This window comes from Python bivittatus, unplaced genomic scaffold (assembly GCF_059951505.1).
Source record: "Python bivittatus isolate LINGU-HERP-01145 unplaced genomic scaffold, Pbiv_v1 ctg000000_np1212, whole genome shotgun sequence".
Classification (NCBI taxonomy): domain Eukaryota; kingdom Metazoa; phylum Chordata; class Lepidosauria; order Squamata; family Pythonidae; genus Python; species Python bivittatus.
In genome coordinates, this window is record NW_028277028.1 from 5860733 (window position 1) to 5879456 (window position 18724).

Below are 18724 nucleotides of genomic sequence, written 5' to 3' on the forward strand. Positions count from 1 at the left end.
TGTGCCTACCCATCCATTCATTTCATATAACAGAATACTTTTTCTCTTGCCCAAATTCATCCCTGGTTCTTCCATTATCACCATTCATTGGAATGTAACAGACAGCTATCATCAAACTATGGTTTCTCACTTTTGTTTGCACCCACAACAATCTAAATGACTCAAGTTCAAATTGTATGATATCCATTTTAGACCATTCGTGATTAAACCTATACCTTCGCTTCCTTGCATGTATTTGTCAAGTCAACTCCATAAGATCAGACAACCTTTATTCAAATTACTAATCCTCCCCCTTTCTTAGTTTCAAAGATATACAACATGTATTTTTTTTCCTGTCCTTAATTTATTTAATTTCATGCTATTTACCATATACACGTTTTACATTCCTAGTCACAATTTTCCATATGCCGTGGTCATCATCACATCAGCCTGTAGAAATTAATCCCAACCATCCATCGTGGCATTGGTCAATCAAGGCTTTCACATAATGTTTTCTAGTAAGATATAGGAGATGTAGATTAGATTATAAATCTTAGCTGCACCCATGTCACGCATATAGGACCTGGGTTGGGAAAAGCTCTAGTGGAATAATATAACTAGCTGATCTTTGGAACAACCTCTGATGTATTTTATTTGGTTATATCTTTAGGGAAGGATGGAAATATGAATCAGTCAATTATGACTGAAATTTATGAGTGCAAGGAGAAGGAATTCCTTGAGCCACACCATTTTAATAAGCAGGTCACACATTTGGTTATAGCAGTAGAAATAGTGTGGTAAATTCCTTGCTTTCAAAATTTTCCCCTCCCCTACTTCCTCTCTGTCCATATAGGAAAGAGGGATGAGGTGGGAGTTGAGAGTCTGAGTTTCTTCTGATAGAAACAACAGTAACCTTGCTCCAAACTAGAAGGCACAGAACAAGAATTCCATAAAATAATAGAAAGGGTGTCTGGAACCTTTGCCCACCATTGACTGGAGCTGCAATGGTATATTTAGAACTGGAGACAGAGTCATATTCTAACCAGCTGGACATTCCTTTGTTATCAGTTTAGAGAATAGCCTCCTCATGGATTCACATAGGAGCCATGAGTAAGTGACTAGTAAAATCTCTGCAATAGGAACTTGAGAGATGAATTGAATTCTAAAGGGAAAAAACAATCCAGTTGCTGAGATTTCTGTAACCCTCTCCTCTCCTCTCCTCTCCTCTCCTCTCCTCTCCTCTCCTCTCCTCTCCTCTTCAAATTTTTTTAGAAATTTTGTTTTCTGTGGTGCAAAGTCCCAACAGCTCAATAGATGCCTTGTTATGGCCCTTTTTGGAATGGGAAGCCCATACAATGGGGATTCATGTCCTGAGTTGTGTGCCAAGTAGGGTGGCCATATACATTAATTAATTAAATAAATATTGCCTCATAATTAGACAACTATAATTTATTCTATGTGGGACTGCCTTTGAAGATGATTTGGAAACTGCAGTTGGTCCAGAATGTGGCAGCCTGGTTCCTGACAGAGTATAATGGAATTTAGAGTTGACCTTACAGTATGAAAGAGCCATTAAGAAAGGCTTAGATGAGAGATTACACAGTCAGAGGTAGAACAAAGGATAAGAAAGAAAGTCAAAATAACCCCATTTTGATTTTGTTTAGTATGAGATGGGATGGAGAGAAACTCGGCCAGGCTTTCAAGATTTTGTTGTTATGCCCTACAGCCATAAAATAGCATCCCTGGAATCCCTGTGGTATCTGTTTCTTGCCTTGGCCTACCTTGAAGGGCTGACATGGGACCTAAAGTGATTCAGCAGTGTAACATCCGTGTTGTAGTTGCCACACTAGCTGCTAGTAGATTTCTGGGTCCAGTTCAAAGTGCTGGTGGTCTTAATCTATAAATCCTTACATGGCTTAGCTCCCAGGTACTTTCAAGACCATCTGTCCTGCATGGAATCCACCTCTACTGAGTACTCAACCCAAGAGGAGATGCTTCAAGTCCCTTCTTCCATAAAGGTTTTGGGGAGTACCCTGAGGCAGGCTTTCCCAGGAGCTGCCCTAGTATAAATAGTAAGTAAGATGACCTTGAAGGAGATATGCAGCAGCCATTGCCTAGACAAAAGGGGCTGAACATTTTTAAAGTCCAGAACAGTGAGATAACATTTGGAAGTGGTTCAGGCAGACGTCTCCCTAATTCACTGAACCATAATAAGGAAGAAGAAGTACAGCACAATCAGACTTGCTAGATTCTGTTATTATAGTTAATATAGTTATTATCTCAGCTCAATATAGTTATTATCTTAACTACTAATAAAAGTAGTTTCAGACTTTCAGTGGAGTTGATTTCCTGGTCTGGTCCTAGTGGAGCTGACACCCTGTCCTCTCCCCCCAGAGGTCTTGTTGGCTCCTACTCTGCTGTCATTTAGGAAGCCCATTAAAACCATTCTAATTTGGAAGTACTTTAGCGTTTAATAGTCTGCTGACATGTCACTGCTGGGAGGTATGACATTGATTTCATTTATTATTTAATGCTACATTCTATTCAGTTTTGTCTTATAGTTATTTTGTTTTAATAGATGTAAACAACTGAGATACTGGCAGTATACAAATTATATAATAAAATAATGCTAAATAAATTCAAGAAATTGAATGACTGAAATTCTTTACTGTGAGTTTCAATTTTTTTCAGAAGTTTTATATTCCTGTAGAACATAAAAAGTAGATTATAGGATTGTTTAACCGTTCATCTCTCACCCTGCTGTTTGAAACTCTACTATTAAAAAAGGTTACTTAGTGTGTCTTTTGTCTGCTAATGTCAACATCAACTTTCCTTCTACTCCTTACAGTAAGGATATAATTCTTAGTCTCCATCTGTAATATGGGACAATATATTGGAGAGTTTATGTCTCCATTCTTTGTAGAATGCATTTGCATGGCAATATTTAGCATTTATTTAATTACCAACAACAACAACCCCCCACGTTACAGTGTCAGAAAGAAAACCTTTCTTTCTTCTATAGCTTTCTTCTTTCCTTCACCTTTAGTAGAGGTGAGCAAGTCACATAATCATGTGAAATCATTATAAGTATTACTTTCTGGATTTCTCTGTTGTCTTCAGTTAGCATTTGTCACTTTTAACACTCTAAGAACAATTACAGCATCAAATGTAACCAGGAATTTGGTCTAGTTTTCTAATGCTTCTTATATGCATGGAGAAAATAGTTGGGAACAATTGTCATCTTGGATGTTTATGGTAGCAAACTGTTCAGTGATTAACCAACTGCTATCCAATTGCCCAGAAGTACAGGATATAAGGAGAAAAATGTAGAGGCTTCAAATTGCTAGCAAGGCATACACCTTGTATGTTCTGCTTTCATTATCTTGCTTCAATCAACTCTTTTCAGTAAGTACACATCATGTTCCAATCTTAAAGAGAGGTAGTCATCAGGCCACAGTTGGTGTCAAAATAATCTTTATTAGCAAAGTAACTAATGCCTTGGAAGTAGGGTGGAATGCTTACATTTATTTTTCCCCCTGCTACTCAAGATAGGGATTTAATATGTTATTCTGGGTATGTGGCCTACAGCCATTGCAGCATTTAGTGGAGGGAGGAGGAGGAGGAGGAGGATAGTTTGAGGATTTGGTTACAATAATTCTTTATGTCGTGCTGTCACATAAAGTCACAAACTGTCATAAGGAAAGGAGATAACACCTATACAAAAAAGTTTTGTCTGATTTGCTTTTCTTCTTACAAGATTTTCTAAAATTGTGCTTATATCAGGCAAATTTGTACAAAATGTGTTGCTCATACCTATTTTGTACATAGTGGTTTAAACAATGTCTGGGATGGTTCTAATCCAAAAGGAATTGTTCTGTTGCAAATGGATAACTCTAGTCTTGGCATTTCCTAGAACATAATGCAGAGCTGGGTAAATCTGGACTGTTGCAAAAACCTGGGAAAGATACTTTTAGAATTCACCTATTGCTCCTGGCTCTTTTCTGAACCTTGGGAGAAAAATGTCACTTCCACTTTATAGATTACTAGATAGAATGTGAGAAAATATTTCTCTATGAGACTAGGATCAGCAGTGTTTATTACAAGATACTTAAGATGTGACACTATTATACTACAAATTTACTTCATGTGACACTGTGGTCCTATGCTTTATCTGATAGTAAATTTAACTACTGTAGATTTGGTAAGACTCTCTTTTTTAACAAATACATACCAAACTGGGACTATAGACCAGGGTGCACAGCTTAATTTATTGAGAGGGAGAGAATTGTAGAATTAAGAACAGAGACTAAGAAGGGCTGTGACCAAAAACAGGCTCAATCAGAAATTCAGTTCACAATCCTACATAGGACTGCACTGCATATTTTATCCTTTCATTGAATAGCCTTCCTCCTTAGATTTACATCCCTACAAGAAAAACGTAACTTATAACACAGTGCTCACTTTATTTGGGGACAAGTCATTATACTGCAAAAACTGATACCATCCTCCCTAGGGTCACACATAATTAATAAAATCCTAAGATACTAATTGTAACTATTAACAAAAGAAATATCCATTCTTGGTATCCTATAACCCAATGATATTTTGTGAAGTTCTTAGCAATCTCTCCTTCAGGCCATATTTTCCATTACTTCTTTATTATTTTACAGAAATGTTCCTCTCTTCACCATTATTAGGTATCGCAAATACTGTTAGATTAAACTTCCAGCATCCATAGGGTTTGCAGTTAATGTATGCAGAATGGGAGTAAGGAGGAGGAGGTCCATCAGCATCTGTATGTCATTTTTCTTGGAACCTGGGGGAGGGGGGGATGTCCAACTTCTCTGTGTTGTTCCATTTCTGAAATCAGTGAAGTCAACCCTCTTGCAAATTGCCCTTTTCTCAGAGCAGAAGATATATTACACTGGAAATGTCCTCCAAGTGTAAGCAGTAAAATCCACTAAATAATTTCTCAGTTCAGCTCCTCTTTGCTTGGCTTTGTGTGCAACTGGATTCCTAAACTGCAGGAAGGAATGGGTCAGAGAAATGTCTCTGAATGTCCAAATGCTCAGAAGGCGCCTCAAGATGTTCAGGGAGAGAATGGAAACGAGATCCTTGGAAAAGTTTCTGGTTATTAGGTGTCCTCCAGTGAGGCTCTTGTTTTGACAGGATCTGTGGATAAAACTCTTGCTGAGAACTGATTGCCACAGTATCATTTAAAGCCAAAGACAGGGGTAAACCACTTGACAACAAATTCCTAGATTTTAATTGTTTTTTTCCAATTTCACAATAACTCGGAGTCTGGTGAGGAAAGAAAAATAAAATCATATTTCCAGTAATGTATTTGTGGTAACTCAGAATTTCAGTAGTAACATGAAAACCCGAAATTTAAGAATCTATCATAAGTATAGAAATACACTTAGAAACTTTATGGTAATAAACATTAAAGAGAGATGAGCAGCACCTGGCCCATGGGCTACATGTGGATCTTGCCACCAGAGCAACTCCAGATTGTGAGCTGAAATTTGGTGGCAAAATTGTCCAGTTTTAATGACATTTTTTTCAAAGCCCCCTCCCCCCATTGCATACTATGAATCTGAAGTGAATATTTGAAAAGCTGACTTCATATTATTTATTTGTAGATAACCAAAAACACATGTATATAGCCTTCTAGAAGTGTGATTTAAAGACAAATCAAACTGAAAAATGATAGAGCTTGTGGCGGAGGGATTGTAACGAGACCATTTTAAAAATCAAACAATTCTGAAATCTTGAATTTATGGCTACTATTCTAGACAAACTGTAAAAACCCTGGTTTGGTTCTTAGCTAGTTTAGAATTAAACATATTTCCAAAATTACAGGACAAACTTCCACTTCTATTTTGCTAAAAAGAAGGCTGCAATATTAGGCACATCTCCTTGAAAATCAGCTGTGGTATGCACATGCTGAGTATGGTTTCTTGCACTGAACAAACAAATGATAAAAGGAAAAGGAAGTACAATATAGTCTGATGCAGAATAGTTTTTCTGTCTGCAGAATGTAGTTTCCCTGCCTTTTTTTCCCCCTTTTTTTCCCTTTCAACTGACCATGATTCAAAACAGACTATTATTTTAGCTCATTCCTTCCTTCCCCAGTCTGACATGACTCTGAGGCAATAAAGCTCTTATTTGCTTCACTGAAAAGGAATGATTCAGTGTCTTAGTGCCTGCATCTTACCTCTTTCAGGGGAGTCAGTTCCTCTTCCTCCAGGGAGGGATCAGGTTCTGTGTTCCTGAGGTTCATGCTGTACAGGGACAAGTTACGGGAGGAAGGAGAGATGGAACTGTATGCAGGTGGCACTTGAGACAGCTGGCGCTGTAGCAGCTGCAGAATGAGATTAATGTCGGAAGACATCCTGGATTCTAGTCTATATGAGAGAACACAGTATTTTCCCCTGAGGCATTTTGATCTCTGAGGCAGTACAGAAGATTGATTTAAGAACAGCTACAGTTTGTATAGAACTCTTTCAAACAGCAAGGAAAATGAAACTGTACAACACTAAAAATCAGGAGTCTGGTAGCACCTTTTCCAACTAACACATTTTATTAAAAGTTGTAAGCTTTTGTTTCTATTCTCTCTTTTGAAAACTTTAAATAAAATGTGTTAGTTGGAAAAGGTACTACCAGACTCCTCCTCATTTTTGCTATCATAGGCTAACATGGCTCTCCTCCTACAATGTGCAACTTTAAAAAATGAGCTTTATTTTAAGCTTCCAAAAGCTATTCATGCAATAAATTTGGTCATTTATTTTTCATGCAGGAAAAATTCACTTGAAATCCATTAATGCAAATGTTACGAGTATTCATGAAGGTAGACCATTTCCATTAAATGAAAACAAAAACATTCCAAAACCTGACTTAATCTCTTAATCAATATTATAGTCATTCTCAGGAAAGTTGTGACTGGGGTGCGGGTTGTACCAAGAAGGAGGTAACAGGAGGTAACATTCTACAGGCATAATCCTGTTCATAACACACAGGAGAGTAACTGCATTAGGAAAACAAGCATGCAGATGTCTGTACACAGGCAGCTACTTTTGTAGGCTTTCCCCATTTCTACATTGGTGGAACATTTGCAGCTACGAAGATGGAGCCAAGACTGCAGCTCCTTTCCTTGGCTATCCTATGAAGCACCTTTAATGTATAGAATCTATGAAGGGGGTTATTGTTGTTTTGCTTTAAATTTTAAAAAATGTTAGAAATTATTTAAAATAATAATAATAACTGGTTGTAAATAATGCTAGTTTTATATTTTTAAATGATTTATAAATCTATATACCTGCCAAACAATATACTTTATATTTTTGCCATACCCTTGAAATGATTTTTTTTAACTAAACTGACAAATAGTTTTATAATATTTCCTTGCAAATTAATGATACTGCATTTCTTTACAATAAGCAATACATTCCTTAACATCTCTTTTGGCAGTCTCCCTAAACCATAGAAACAATGCAGCAGGGGTCCACATTTTAGATATACTTTAGATATACACAATCTATTTTAACAGGAGGGCTATAATATCTACTTTATAGTTTCATTTTACTTTCTGGAATTTGGGGTGCTTTCTGGAATTCCAAAGCTATTAGAACTGGAACCTTATTTCCAGACCTCTGAGCAACTGAATTTACCTGCTAAGCTGTGCCTGCAGGCATTCCAACTTTGATTCAATCTGCCGTGGTCCGTCCTCAGAGTTTAGAGGCATCTCCAATGGGCTATGTACCAAGGAGATGTGCTGGAAAGGCTCCGACAAGAGACTGGGCTTTTTTTTCTCCCAGAATGTGAACAGGTTGGAAACATCCAATGATGTTGCTGGGAGTTGAAAGAAAATCAAGTTCATTATCGATATTCAAAAGGATATGATTTTGTTTCTATATGTATTTATGGTATTTCTATATCATTTTTTCATTAAAAAAACATTTTAATAAAACAAAACATCTATTTTCTAAAAAAATAGAAACATGATAAAACCAGATAAAAGCACACAAATGATAAATACAGAATTAAACACTAAAACTAACAATGATTAATGAATTACAATAATTAGAGTGGCTGATAAAAAAAGGAGATCAATAGAAGGCCTGTTCAAACTTGTTTTCATTTTGGCAAAACCTGTGAGGGTTTGCCTGTTTTCTGTTAGAAGTTACAGTAGTTTCATACAGCGGGCATCACTATTTAGTATGTCTACTTTTGCATTGCAGCCAGATGAATGTCAGCAGTACATGGCATGGTCACCAGGACATCCTCACCAAAATGTAAATATCAGGGAGTGCTGTAAAGAAGACAGTACCAAACTTATGTACCAAAAACATGGTAAAAACTTGGATTTTCCCTATTCTACCATTATACTCCATCTCAAAATTTCTTCCTCCTATTAATGAAGGACTCTACTTGTTAAAGGTACAACCTGGCCATATTTCAGAAGTAATGAATTAGAACATCTGTAGCCTACAGGGAAGGACAGGTAAACTAAAAATGTATTTGTGTGCATGTACATGCATGTAAATCTACACATGCTGGCTCAGTCTTAACATTGTTGTGTCCTGATGCTCTGCCAATGTTGCTCTAAAGTTGGCAGATTTCCTGACAAAGAACATCTGTACAGATATAACCAAATAAATTCCATACAATCAAGAATCCTGCAGAGTTTGTAGACTGTGTAGACTGCCTATATATATATATATATATGGTGTGTGTGTGTGTTTCTGTGTATACACATATTCATGTAAAGACTGTTTCAAGTCAAGCTCAGTGCCTGGTGATTTCATGGATTCATCCATCAACTTTTCTGGATGATAATATGGAAATGGTATGCCACTGTGTTCTGGGATGTTTTTTGATTTCCCAGTTTTTTTTTAATATGTATGTATGTATGTATACAATTTATAGGCTGCCTGACTCCCATCAATTCTGGGTGGCTTACAATAAAAGTAAAAAATACCGTTTAGTTTACAGTTCACTAGTGTAGTCCTAGTGGACTCTATCCATGTACTGAGATCTGCCCCTGCTTCGCTTCTGAGCCCAGATAAGGTTGTGTGTGTGTGTGTGTAGGTTTGTTTGTTTAAATCTGGAGCCAAAAAGATAACAATATGGACAACAAGTAAGCCATTCTAGAAACCCATTCTGCAAACGTAAGGTCAGAACTGTTATGGAAATGTTAAATTCCTACATCTTTTCTCTGTTATATTTTATTCTTTTATGCTACTGTAGCTGTAAGAAAAATGCATTTTTTTCCTTGGTTTATATTGTCCTATTGATTTAAAAGTTATATACTGTGCATACTAAAGATGTATAAAGACCTGTATCAGTATGCTGTAGGGAGGAGGGTCTAACAAAGCAAAGAGAGAGATATCTCTATGCTAGCCTTCTCGCACTTCTGGAATACAAAATAAAGTATCATAGCCTTTTGCTCTGTCTGCAAGGGCTGCAGATTTCCTTAACACTGCTAAAAAGTGTATGTCCCCATTTGCCAACCATGTCTGAAGAGGAAAGTATTCTGGGCCCCTCTTGAGAAGGTATTTAAAAGATCAATACTAATCCTTTGATCTGTACTCTTTTTGGACATCCTGCTAAGCACACAAATGTTGTTGAAGGCAAAGGAGCAGTGATTTTGAGAGTGGGACCAATGAGCATGTCTTTTGTCCTCAACCTCCTTGATTTTAATCTATATAAGGATTGGCCAACCCTGTTTTGGTGGTGCATCTAGGGTTACCAGACATCTGGACAGGCAAAGGAGGACATGAATAGTTGCAAAGGAGGACAAATGGGGGGAAAGGAGGACACACTGACTGTTTAACTGCAAATTTTTTTTTAAAAGAACTTAGGCCTACATGTATATGAAATTACTTTTTCCACCATCACAAAGACTGGTTTTTCAATGGCAGGAATGTGCTAGAGACTGTTAGGAGGCAAAAGCCTTCAGCACATAACTGATTAAGGTCTTGTCAATTTCTGGCAGCAGCGCAGAAGGGTACTAATCAACTAATTAAGGTCAACAAGCTGAGCTTGTTAACATTTATTAGGTTAGGTTAGTACTTACTAGGGTACGTTAGCAGTTATTAGGGAAACGCTGTGCCTCAGGAAAGCTGCTCAGGAAGAGAAAGCTTGTTAGATACTCAAAAAGTCAGACTTATGTTTGATTTTAAGGCTATACCTGCAGGTATATAGCCTCATGACAGAGGACATGAGGACAAGAAGGAGGACATGTCCTCCTTTTGCTGGACAACTGGTAATCCTAGGTGCATCTATTGTGGGGGTTTTCAAACTGAATTTCATAGAAATGTAGGAGTTGAATAGATTCTGTGGGATTATGGGTGGGAAAAAGCCCGCTCCATGAGAAATTTGGGTGGGTGGGTGAGTGGGTGGCTGGGAGCAGCCTAAGCCGTAGTCCCTTGAGTAGAGGGTGTTTTTTTAAAAAAACATAGTCCCATGTGGGAGAGGGGTTTCTTTTCTTTTCTTTTCCACAAGGGAGGAAGGGGGGGGGAAGCTTTCCACAGGTGTAGAGGAAGGAGGTTGATTCCTTGATAAAGGTCTGCAGCAGCTGTTAAGAGAAAATAAAAGGCCAGTCAGTCCTGCGAAAGGGGACAGTGTGAGAGATGTTCAAAATCACTTCTCCTTGATTCTGTTTAGTGTAAGAGGGGTAGAGGAAAACTTTGGTAGGCTTTCAAGATTGTTATTCTATCCTAAAACCTTTAAGTACCTGGCCTGTAAACCTGATGAAGTCTGCTTCTTGACCTGGCCTACCTTAAAAGAGCTGACAGCAAGGAACTAAAGAAAAAAAGGGTTTAGTCCCTTGCAGGTTTTTTTTTCCTTTAGTCACTAAGATACAGCACTTGTCAGCTGACATTCATAAGCCCCATCCCTCTCATTCAGGGGTGCTGGGATTGATTTGTTTATTTTTTAAAAGCAAACTTGTTCTGCAGCCTGAAAAGCTTTGAAACCTCTTGATTTAGTGGGTGTCTGTTAGGATAAGCTTTTGATAATCATGATTTTTTAAGCCCTATGTGGTGGTCTGGGCTGCTCGGAGCCTTCAGGAATGAACAGCACAGAAGCCCCAGAAAATAAAAATAACAACAACAACAACAACACCCCCCAATCAGACAAATAAGTAGGATAAATGAAAAGGGCTACAGAGATGGAGGTTATCCACCTATTGATAGTACTCAACTCTGTGAGCTGATGGAATACTAAACTTCAGGCTACTAAAGGGAATGACTCCCTAGATGCACATTGTCCCACTCCCATTGTGGACCTTGCATTTTCTATGATGTTTGGTGCATAAATGAATTTTTAGTCACACTAACTCTTCTCCTGGAATCAAAGTAATTGCTTCCTAAAATTATATGGTACTTAATACTCATGATACAAACAATTGTGTCAAGTCCTATAGGGATTCTTCTCTATTCCTGCAATTAATGTACAGCTGAAAAGAGATTCTTGAGCCAGCCTTACCAATTAATCATAAAACTAGCAGATCATCTCGTCTCTACACCCAGCATGAAAACTAGCTACCATACCTGCACAGGCTAGATTTTCTTCAGTCACCAGTTTGTCAATGTTGGTGCCATCAGTGACCAGGTTTACTACAGTCGGGACAAAGTTGCTGTTTTCAATATCTGTGAAAGGATCAACCTTGGTGGGATTGGACATCTTGGCTTCCTCTTCACTCATTTGGGAGCAAGATGTTGTGGTACTATGCATGTCAGGATGCTGCAGTGGTATATACTCAGAGTATCTATGACATTGCTCCAAATCTGAGATGCCTGCATCCATGCTATCTGGGTCTGTAGTAGGTAGAAAGAATCCAGGTAAGCTTCATATATAAAAGTCTGACTGTGAGACATGATTAACTACTAATAGAATCTCTCAAACTTCTCTAAATACAATGGTCACAATTAGGCCATAAAGACATCTGAACATTTTCATATCCTGCATGGTGAGGAGAAACACAAAATATGTTGACCTATTGTTTCACATTCAGTATATAGGGCAGGAAAAATACAATTTATTTTTTGCAGGTTAGTTTTATAACAATAAAATAAGTTTAACTAGAATCTTTAAGCAAAGTATAAGCAGAGGTCATATATTTCTGCATAGGAATTAATAATGGGAAAAAAAATATTGGTCAAGCTTGAGGCATTTATCAACAACTGAAAGGAAGAATGCCTTATTTCTTATGATCTTAGATTCCTTATTTCAAATATCCTCAGAAGAATGCAGTGAGATAGATCATGTTTTACAGATGGAGACCTGAAGGGTGTAATTTGCACAAGACTGAATTCAAAGCCAAAGCCTACCATAATGCTTTTCTTCTTTAATCATAGATCCAGAGCACAACTAAGATGCACACTAGCAAGCTATTTTTGCATTACACATTACCCCTGATAAATCTGGGAGAGAGACTGAGGCCACATATTTGTTTTCATATACATTAGAATCAGCACTTATAAAGCCTGATTCTCCAGATGTTACTGTACTACAGTTCCTTTGTCCCATGCAGCAAGGTTGCATTGGCTGGGAGATAATAGGAATTGTAATTCAGCACATTTGGAGGGCCCAGATTGGAGAAGACTGCTTTGGGAATAATCACAAGATGGCAGTAGTGGACTTCCTACCTTCCTTCCTCTAATCTTAATGCCAGAACCCAGTAAAACTCCCAAGAGGCTAACTCACCAGTTTTGTTAGCTTGGCAGGAAGAATGTTTATGATGACCTGTTTGAGGATAGTTGCATGTGTAGTCTTCACTGAGTAAAGAACGAGGAATACTATCTGCCTGAAGGAAAAACATGACAAAAAATAGATGTAAAACATAGTGGAAAAAGCAGTTTTGACCAACCAGAGCAATCCAAACTCCTTATAATTAACCTAATCCTTTGGGTAGCATACAAATAGGTTAAAATATTTAAATATTCATGTTTTTAAAAGAATATAAGAATAAATAAATCCTAACATTACATGTTGCTACACCAGTTTTCATTAAATCAATCTTACCAGGACTTCATCCTAGAATCTCTTGTCATTGGTGCAAAATGCCTTCTTCTATCACACATCTAAATTTGACAGGAATGATTTCCTCATAACAGAAAGCAATTTGTGGACAGATTTGACACTGAATAGTTCAGAAAGTAGATGGTGCCAAATAAAAACATTCAACAGCTCTATATCCATTTATAAATGCATAAAATTGCTAGGTTTCAAATAGGTGAATAACATAAAAGAAATAGGTGACTATCATAAAAGAAATGACTTATGTATCCAAAAGTCTGCTAGTTAGACTCAACCACTTCAATTAACGTGACCTACTTTCATGCCAAAAAAGATGAACTGTAGTTAATTCTTTTAATACAAATCTGCTTCTCCAGATCAATTTAGGTACAAGGAGTTTATGTATGTATAGTCTTGGTTAACCTTTTAAAAAATGCTTCTCTCTCATTCTTCCCATCTTCCCATCTTAGATACTCACATCTCTCAAGTTGAATGTTATCTCCAGATTGCTCCAAAAGTTATCTGAAAAGGCTGGGTACATATCCAAGACTTTCAGGAGATCTTCCCGGTGGATCTTATGCAAGTCACAATAAGTCAAGGCTCGCACGTCTGCATTGGATTTTCCAGGCCTGGCATACAGACTGATAGGCTCTCCAAAGATGTCATTCTTCCCTAAACAACACAGGCACTCCTGTTAAAGTACAGCAACCTTCCTGCTGCTGTCTTGAACTAGAACAATTGTTCAGTCACTCCTTTGGCTGGTCCTTGATACCCACTGACACATTACAGTGGAAATATTACAGAAAATTGTACAAATACAAATGATGACTGCCTTTCACTTGCACCTCCTACAGTTCAGATTAGGAACTATCCTATTCAGTTGTATTTATAAAAAATAAGTATAAGGAATATAAAGTACCTGCTACATTCATTTCTCCAGGTATCCCACAGTTTACTTATTAAAGAGATGGAAGGGGCTATTTAGATCACTGTTTCCAATTCCCCTGCTCAGTGCAGGAATCCAAACTTAACTCTCTCTGACAGATGGCTGGTTAGCCCACCACCTTGGTGGGTGAATGGTTCCCTCCCTCTAATATTAATGTAGAATCTGCTTTTCTGTAGTTTAAATCCATAGTTCTGCATTCTGCAATTTGAAAAATACGATCAAATTCTTCTCCAATCTTCTTTTCTCAAAGCTCAGTTCCTTCAACCTCTCTTCACAGGATTTGATTTCTCGTTCTTTGATGAGCCTTGTTCTTATCCCTCTCTGAAATTGTTCCAGTTTCTTTGAATCTTCTTAAAGGGCTATGCCTAGAACTGGATGCAGTATTTGATAATAGCAGAATAAAGAGGATCTATTTCTTCCCATGATTTAGAAGCTTTACTTCTACTGATGCTGCCTAAGATTTCATTTGCCCTCTTTTTTTGACCACATTATGCTGTTGACCAATATTTGGTTTGCAATTAACTACTATTCCAATATCTTTTTACATGTACTTTTAGTGAGTGAAGTATCCTATATCCATGCATCTGATTTTTGTTTCTTAACTAAAGAACTTTATATATGAATCTGTTAAATTTGTTTCTGCCAGGTTTAGACCATTCCTTTAATCTAAAAAATCACTTTGAATTTTGTTTCTGTGTTCTAGGCAAGGATTTGCAGATTTTGTGATACAGTGATTCCCCCTAAAATGATGAAATGAATTAGTGTGATCTGCCCTGAATACAACAAATAATTTCATTAGGGTTTGGCAAGAAATAAATATACCACTTTGAATAATTAAATTTTAAACTATAGACCAAATAAACAATGATAGAACCTTACAACTTTATAAAATGAAACAATTTCATTTTGTATAATAAATAAGTAAAAAACTGATCCCAAAGAACATTTAAAATCTTATTATTTATATATTATGGCCACCTATCTACCTATCTAAAACAAATCTATTAATGGGAAGGATGAGCTTGCTTATTTTTGCATAAAAGAGTTTCTCCTTGCCTTAAAACACCTTTTAAAAAAAATGTTCCTTGCAAAACACTGGCTGTAAGTTGCTGTTCGTAGCCTCTATCCCTGTCCAGCCATCTTGAGATAACAATCACAGCCCATCTTATTTTCTTTCTGTTTCTTCCCTGCATTGTAATTTCTCTGCAAAGTGACTATCAGACCAGACAGACTTTTCCATAGAAACCTTGTGCCCTCAATGCATGATTATTCCTTTAAAGGCAAATGTAAGGTTTAAAAACTAAAAGGAACATTCAGGCCTGATGTAGGGCTCTGGAACAGTTGAATTGCTTTTGATTTAGCACACATTTGCATCAAACTAATAAACCTGCTTGGAAAAGAGTGCAAAAAAGGCATTGTCTTGTAACCTTCCATATACTCTCACAGCTATTTTAAGGTATAAGTTATCCCATTCCATTTCATCTCATTTGCAAATGTTATAAACATTCCTTTCACCAATTCACCCAAGTCATTAATAAAACTATTGAAGAGTAGAAGGTAGAACATTTGTGGCATTCTACTCATTACTTTTTTCCAGTCTGATGAGAAACTGTTGAGTATTCTTTGAGTACAATTTGTGAGTCAGCCATATATTTACTTGCCATCCAGCACACACTTAATTAGGTTGCTAATCTGAATGTCATGGGGTATCTTGTCAAGTTTTTGTTGAAATCAAGGTATTATAACTTTGACATATTCAGAATTTATTAAGCAAGTTACTAAACAGAAAATGAAATACAGTAACATGAGTTTGAGAAGACATTATTGACAAATTCATGTTGATTGATTACTATTTTTTTTTTTGTGCCTTCAAGTCAAGCTTGATTCCTGATGACTGCCTGGACAAGTCCCTGCAGTTTTGTTGGCAGTGTTTTAAAAAGTGTTTTTTGGAAGGGTCAGAGTAACTGGCCCAAGATCACTTCATGCCTAAGGCAGGACTAGAATTCACAGTCTCCCAGTTTTTAGCCTGGTGCCTTTAATCACTACACCAAACTAGCTCTTGACTGAAAAATACTGCTAGGTAATGACTACAGGTAGTCCTCATTTAGCGACCACAATTGGGACTGGCAACTCAGTTGTTAAGCAAAGCAGTTACTAAGTGAAACCATGACTGTGCTTATGAACTTACTTCAGTTTTCCTTTGCTTTACAGACCTGTGAAGGTCGTAAATGTAAGGATTGGTCATTAAGTTACTTTTTCATCGCTGTCATAACTGTGAACAGTCACTAAATGAGGCAGTTTCTAAACAAGGACTACGTGTACATTGTTTTCAAGGTTCTTACAGATCAATCTATATATTAACTGCTCTAGAATCTTCCAGATATCCATGTCAGACTGACTAGTCTGTGGTTCCAACATCCTCTTTTTCTCCCTTTTTGAAGGTAAGGACAACATTTCCTCTCCATCATCTGACACTTCATCGATTCTTCAGGACTTCTCAGTAATAATACATAGATTCAGCCAGACCATCAGCTAATTTCTTCAGTACCCTAGAATGCAATTCACTTGGCTTTGAAGATTTAAACTAATTCAAAGTAAATATGTTTCTATCAATTTGAGGCTTCAGTCCTGCCCCTTTCTTGTGTTCTTTACAATTGCCTGGTGAAACACTCTGTCCTTGGAGAAGACTAAACCAAAATAGTAACAAGTATTGCTGCTGTTTCTTGTTAGTGGTTAGCCTTTTGCCAGATGTAATGAATAGATGATACAGTGATTCTTTTCCTTTCATTTTGAATGTATCTAAATAAGTCCTTTATGTTGTTTTTAGCATCCTTCACTAACCTCAACTCATGCTGAGCCTTAGCTTTCCTGATACCATCTCTGTAGTTCCATGGTATCTGTATGAAAGCTTCCATGGTGAATTGACCTTCTTTCCATCTTTGAAAAAGAGCAGCACAACAGCACTAAGATACCCTCTAGTGTTCTCATGCAAAGCGATAAATATACCTTGCTAAATTGATTTTACAGGTTAAGAAGGAGAATCCATGCACACCAAAATTGTACTGTTCTTTTGCCAGACGTAAATAGGATAAAGGATTTGCTTTTCTCACTTGAATATGTTGAAATAAACAGCAGCATTGCCCTTTCCCTTAGGGAAAAATGGAGGGCAGAGGTTGCAATTTGACATTTCCCCAATGGCCTGGTGGTCAACCTCTACTTGCTGCAGAGGAACCAATGATTTGAAATGAATCCACCTCCCCCCACTTTCTAAAACAATCCCCCACCCTGGAAATTTTTTTCACCTAGAATAGCCACTACAATGTCCTCCTTGAGGATCTCGATGGAGCCACGTGAGATAAAATAAAGAGTGGTAAGGACATCTCCATAATGCACCAAGGTATCACCAGGAGGTGCATGTGTCGTCTTGAACTTCATGGCCAAGGCACGTAGGCAGCCTTTGCTAGCTCCTCGGAAGGCCTTGCAATTTTGGAGAAGGGTGCGATTGAGGTGGAGGCAGATATCAGCTTGCAGGCAATCAGGGAATCCTTTCAGCACCTGTGTGAAATGAAAGCAGGTACAGATAAGCCGGTAAATTCAGTGAATCTTCCCATATCCCAAAACCATGTCCTGTAGAGGAATATATTTAAGATGCATTGTTTATATAGATGGACAGAATTAAACTAGAAAATGCCCATCTCAAATAACCCAGAACCTGAGGCATCAGGACATTCCATGAGTGGATAAAAATATTTCCAGTTTGTTCTACAGATGTTTGCTTTGAACACAAGCTGTGTTCCTCAAGCTGGTATCCTCTAGATGTGTTAGATTACAACTGGCAATTGTAAACCAACCAGTCTAAGGGCAGTGGTTTGGAAAAAGCTAGTTTTAGAAGCATAGGCCAACTGTGTGTTCTCATCTGATATCTATATTTTTATATCTCTCTACTCAGTATTGCCAAGCTTCTTTTGAAAAGAAGGGAATAAAAAGCAATGGCCAAATGATTCCCATTGGTTGTCCCCTGAGAGCTAAGAAATATCAGCACGGTTCTACTGATGCTACTATTGGAAGACCTGAAAGATCAGGTTAGGGATAGATTGTCATGGAGAAAATCTATCTATATGGTCACTAAGAGTCAACAACAACTTGATGGCACATAATCAAATCAATAAAAAATCTGCTAACACTACTGCATAATGACTTTGTTCATACATTTTCTAAATCATGTTGTATGGAATAGGCCACAATGGGCTAGGTTCAAATAACACAGTAAACCAAAACCAAGGAAACCACATCATGGCTTAGGATGTTGTATGAAACAGAAGTTTCAGTAAAGGAAGGATGATATTTTAATAAAGCATGATGTCTGTGAATTACTACAGCAAGTGGATAAGTGTTGAATAAAATATATGTGTTTTGACTCTGAATTTGTCAGCTAATAAAGATGATTTTTTATTCTTTTTTTAAAATATGCATTGCATTACAGACATACGTCTTCCAAATTTCAGTCATCACTTCCAGCAACTAAACATCTAATATATGGAACACTCAGCTATTACAGTTCTGCATCTTGCTTCATTCCATCTAATAGCTTTTATCCATCCTGGAATCTATTTTGAGAATGAGAATAGCTCCCGTCCCCAGTGAGAAAAAGTAATTATTCCTTCTTTTGCAGGGATAACAAGTCTTTTCCCTTCAAATGCTTCTCGAACTTTGCTATCAATCTCTCTTTTCCAACAGTCTAATTAAAACAGTCTAAAGTTTATTTAAGGACTGCCC

General features: G+C 37.3%; 1 protein-coding gene across 6 annotated transcripts in view; it reads right to left on the reverse strand.

The window, feature by feature from the left end:
- Positions 1–317: 317 nt before the first annotated feature.
- KCNH6 (potassium voltage-gated channel subfamily H member 6) overlaps positions 318–18724 on the reverse strand; it is a 122605-nt gene continuing 104198 nt past the window's right edge. For 2 of the 6 annotated variants that reach the window (XM_025164232.2, XM_025164230.2), the window contains 7 exons: positions 17251–17503; positions 13481–13674; positions 12691–12790; positions 11535–11801; positions 7650–7830; positions 6197–6386; positions 318–5280 (listed from right to left, as the gene is read on the reverse strand). In XM_025164232.2, coding sequence (XP_025020000.1) covers positions 4996–5280; positions 6197–6386; positions 7650–7830; positions 11535–11801; positions 12691–12790; positions 13481–13674; positions 17251–17503 — 1470 coding nt within the window. In that variant the 3' untranslated portion in view covers positions 318–4995. The remainder of the gene's footprint in view (positions 5281–6196; positions 6387–7649; positions 7831–11534; positions 11802–12690; positions 12791–13480; positions 13675–17250; positions 17504–18724) is intronic. The other 4 variants (XM_088141252.1, XM_007424442.3, XR_015796296.1 and 1 more) reach the window with 4 other exon arrangements.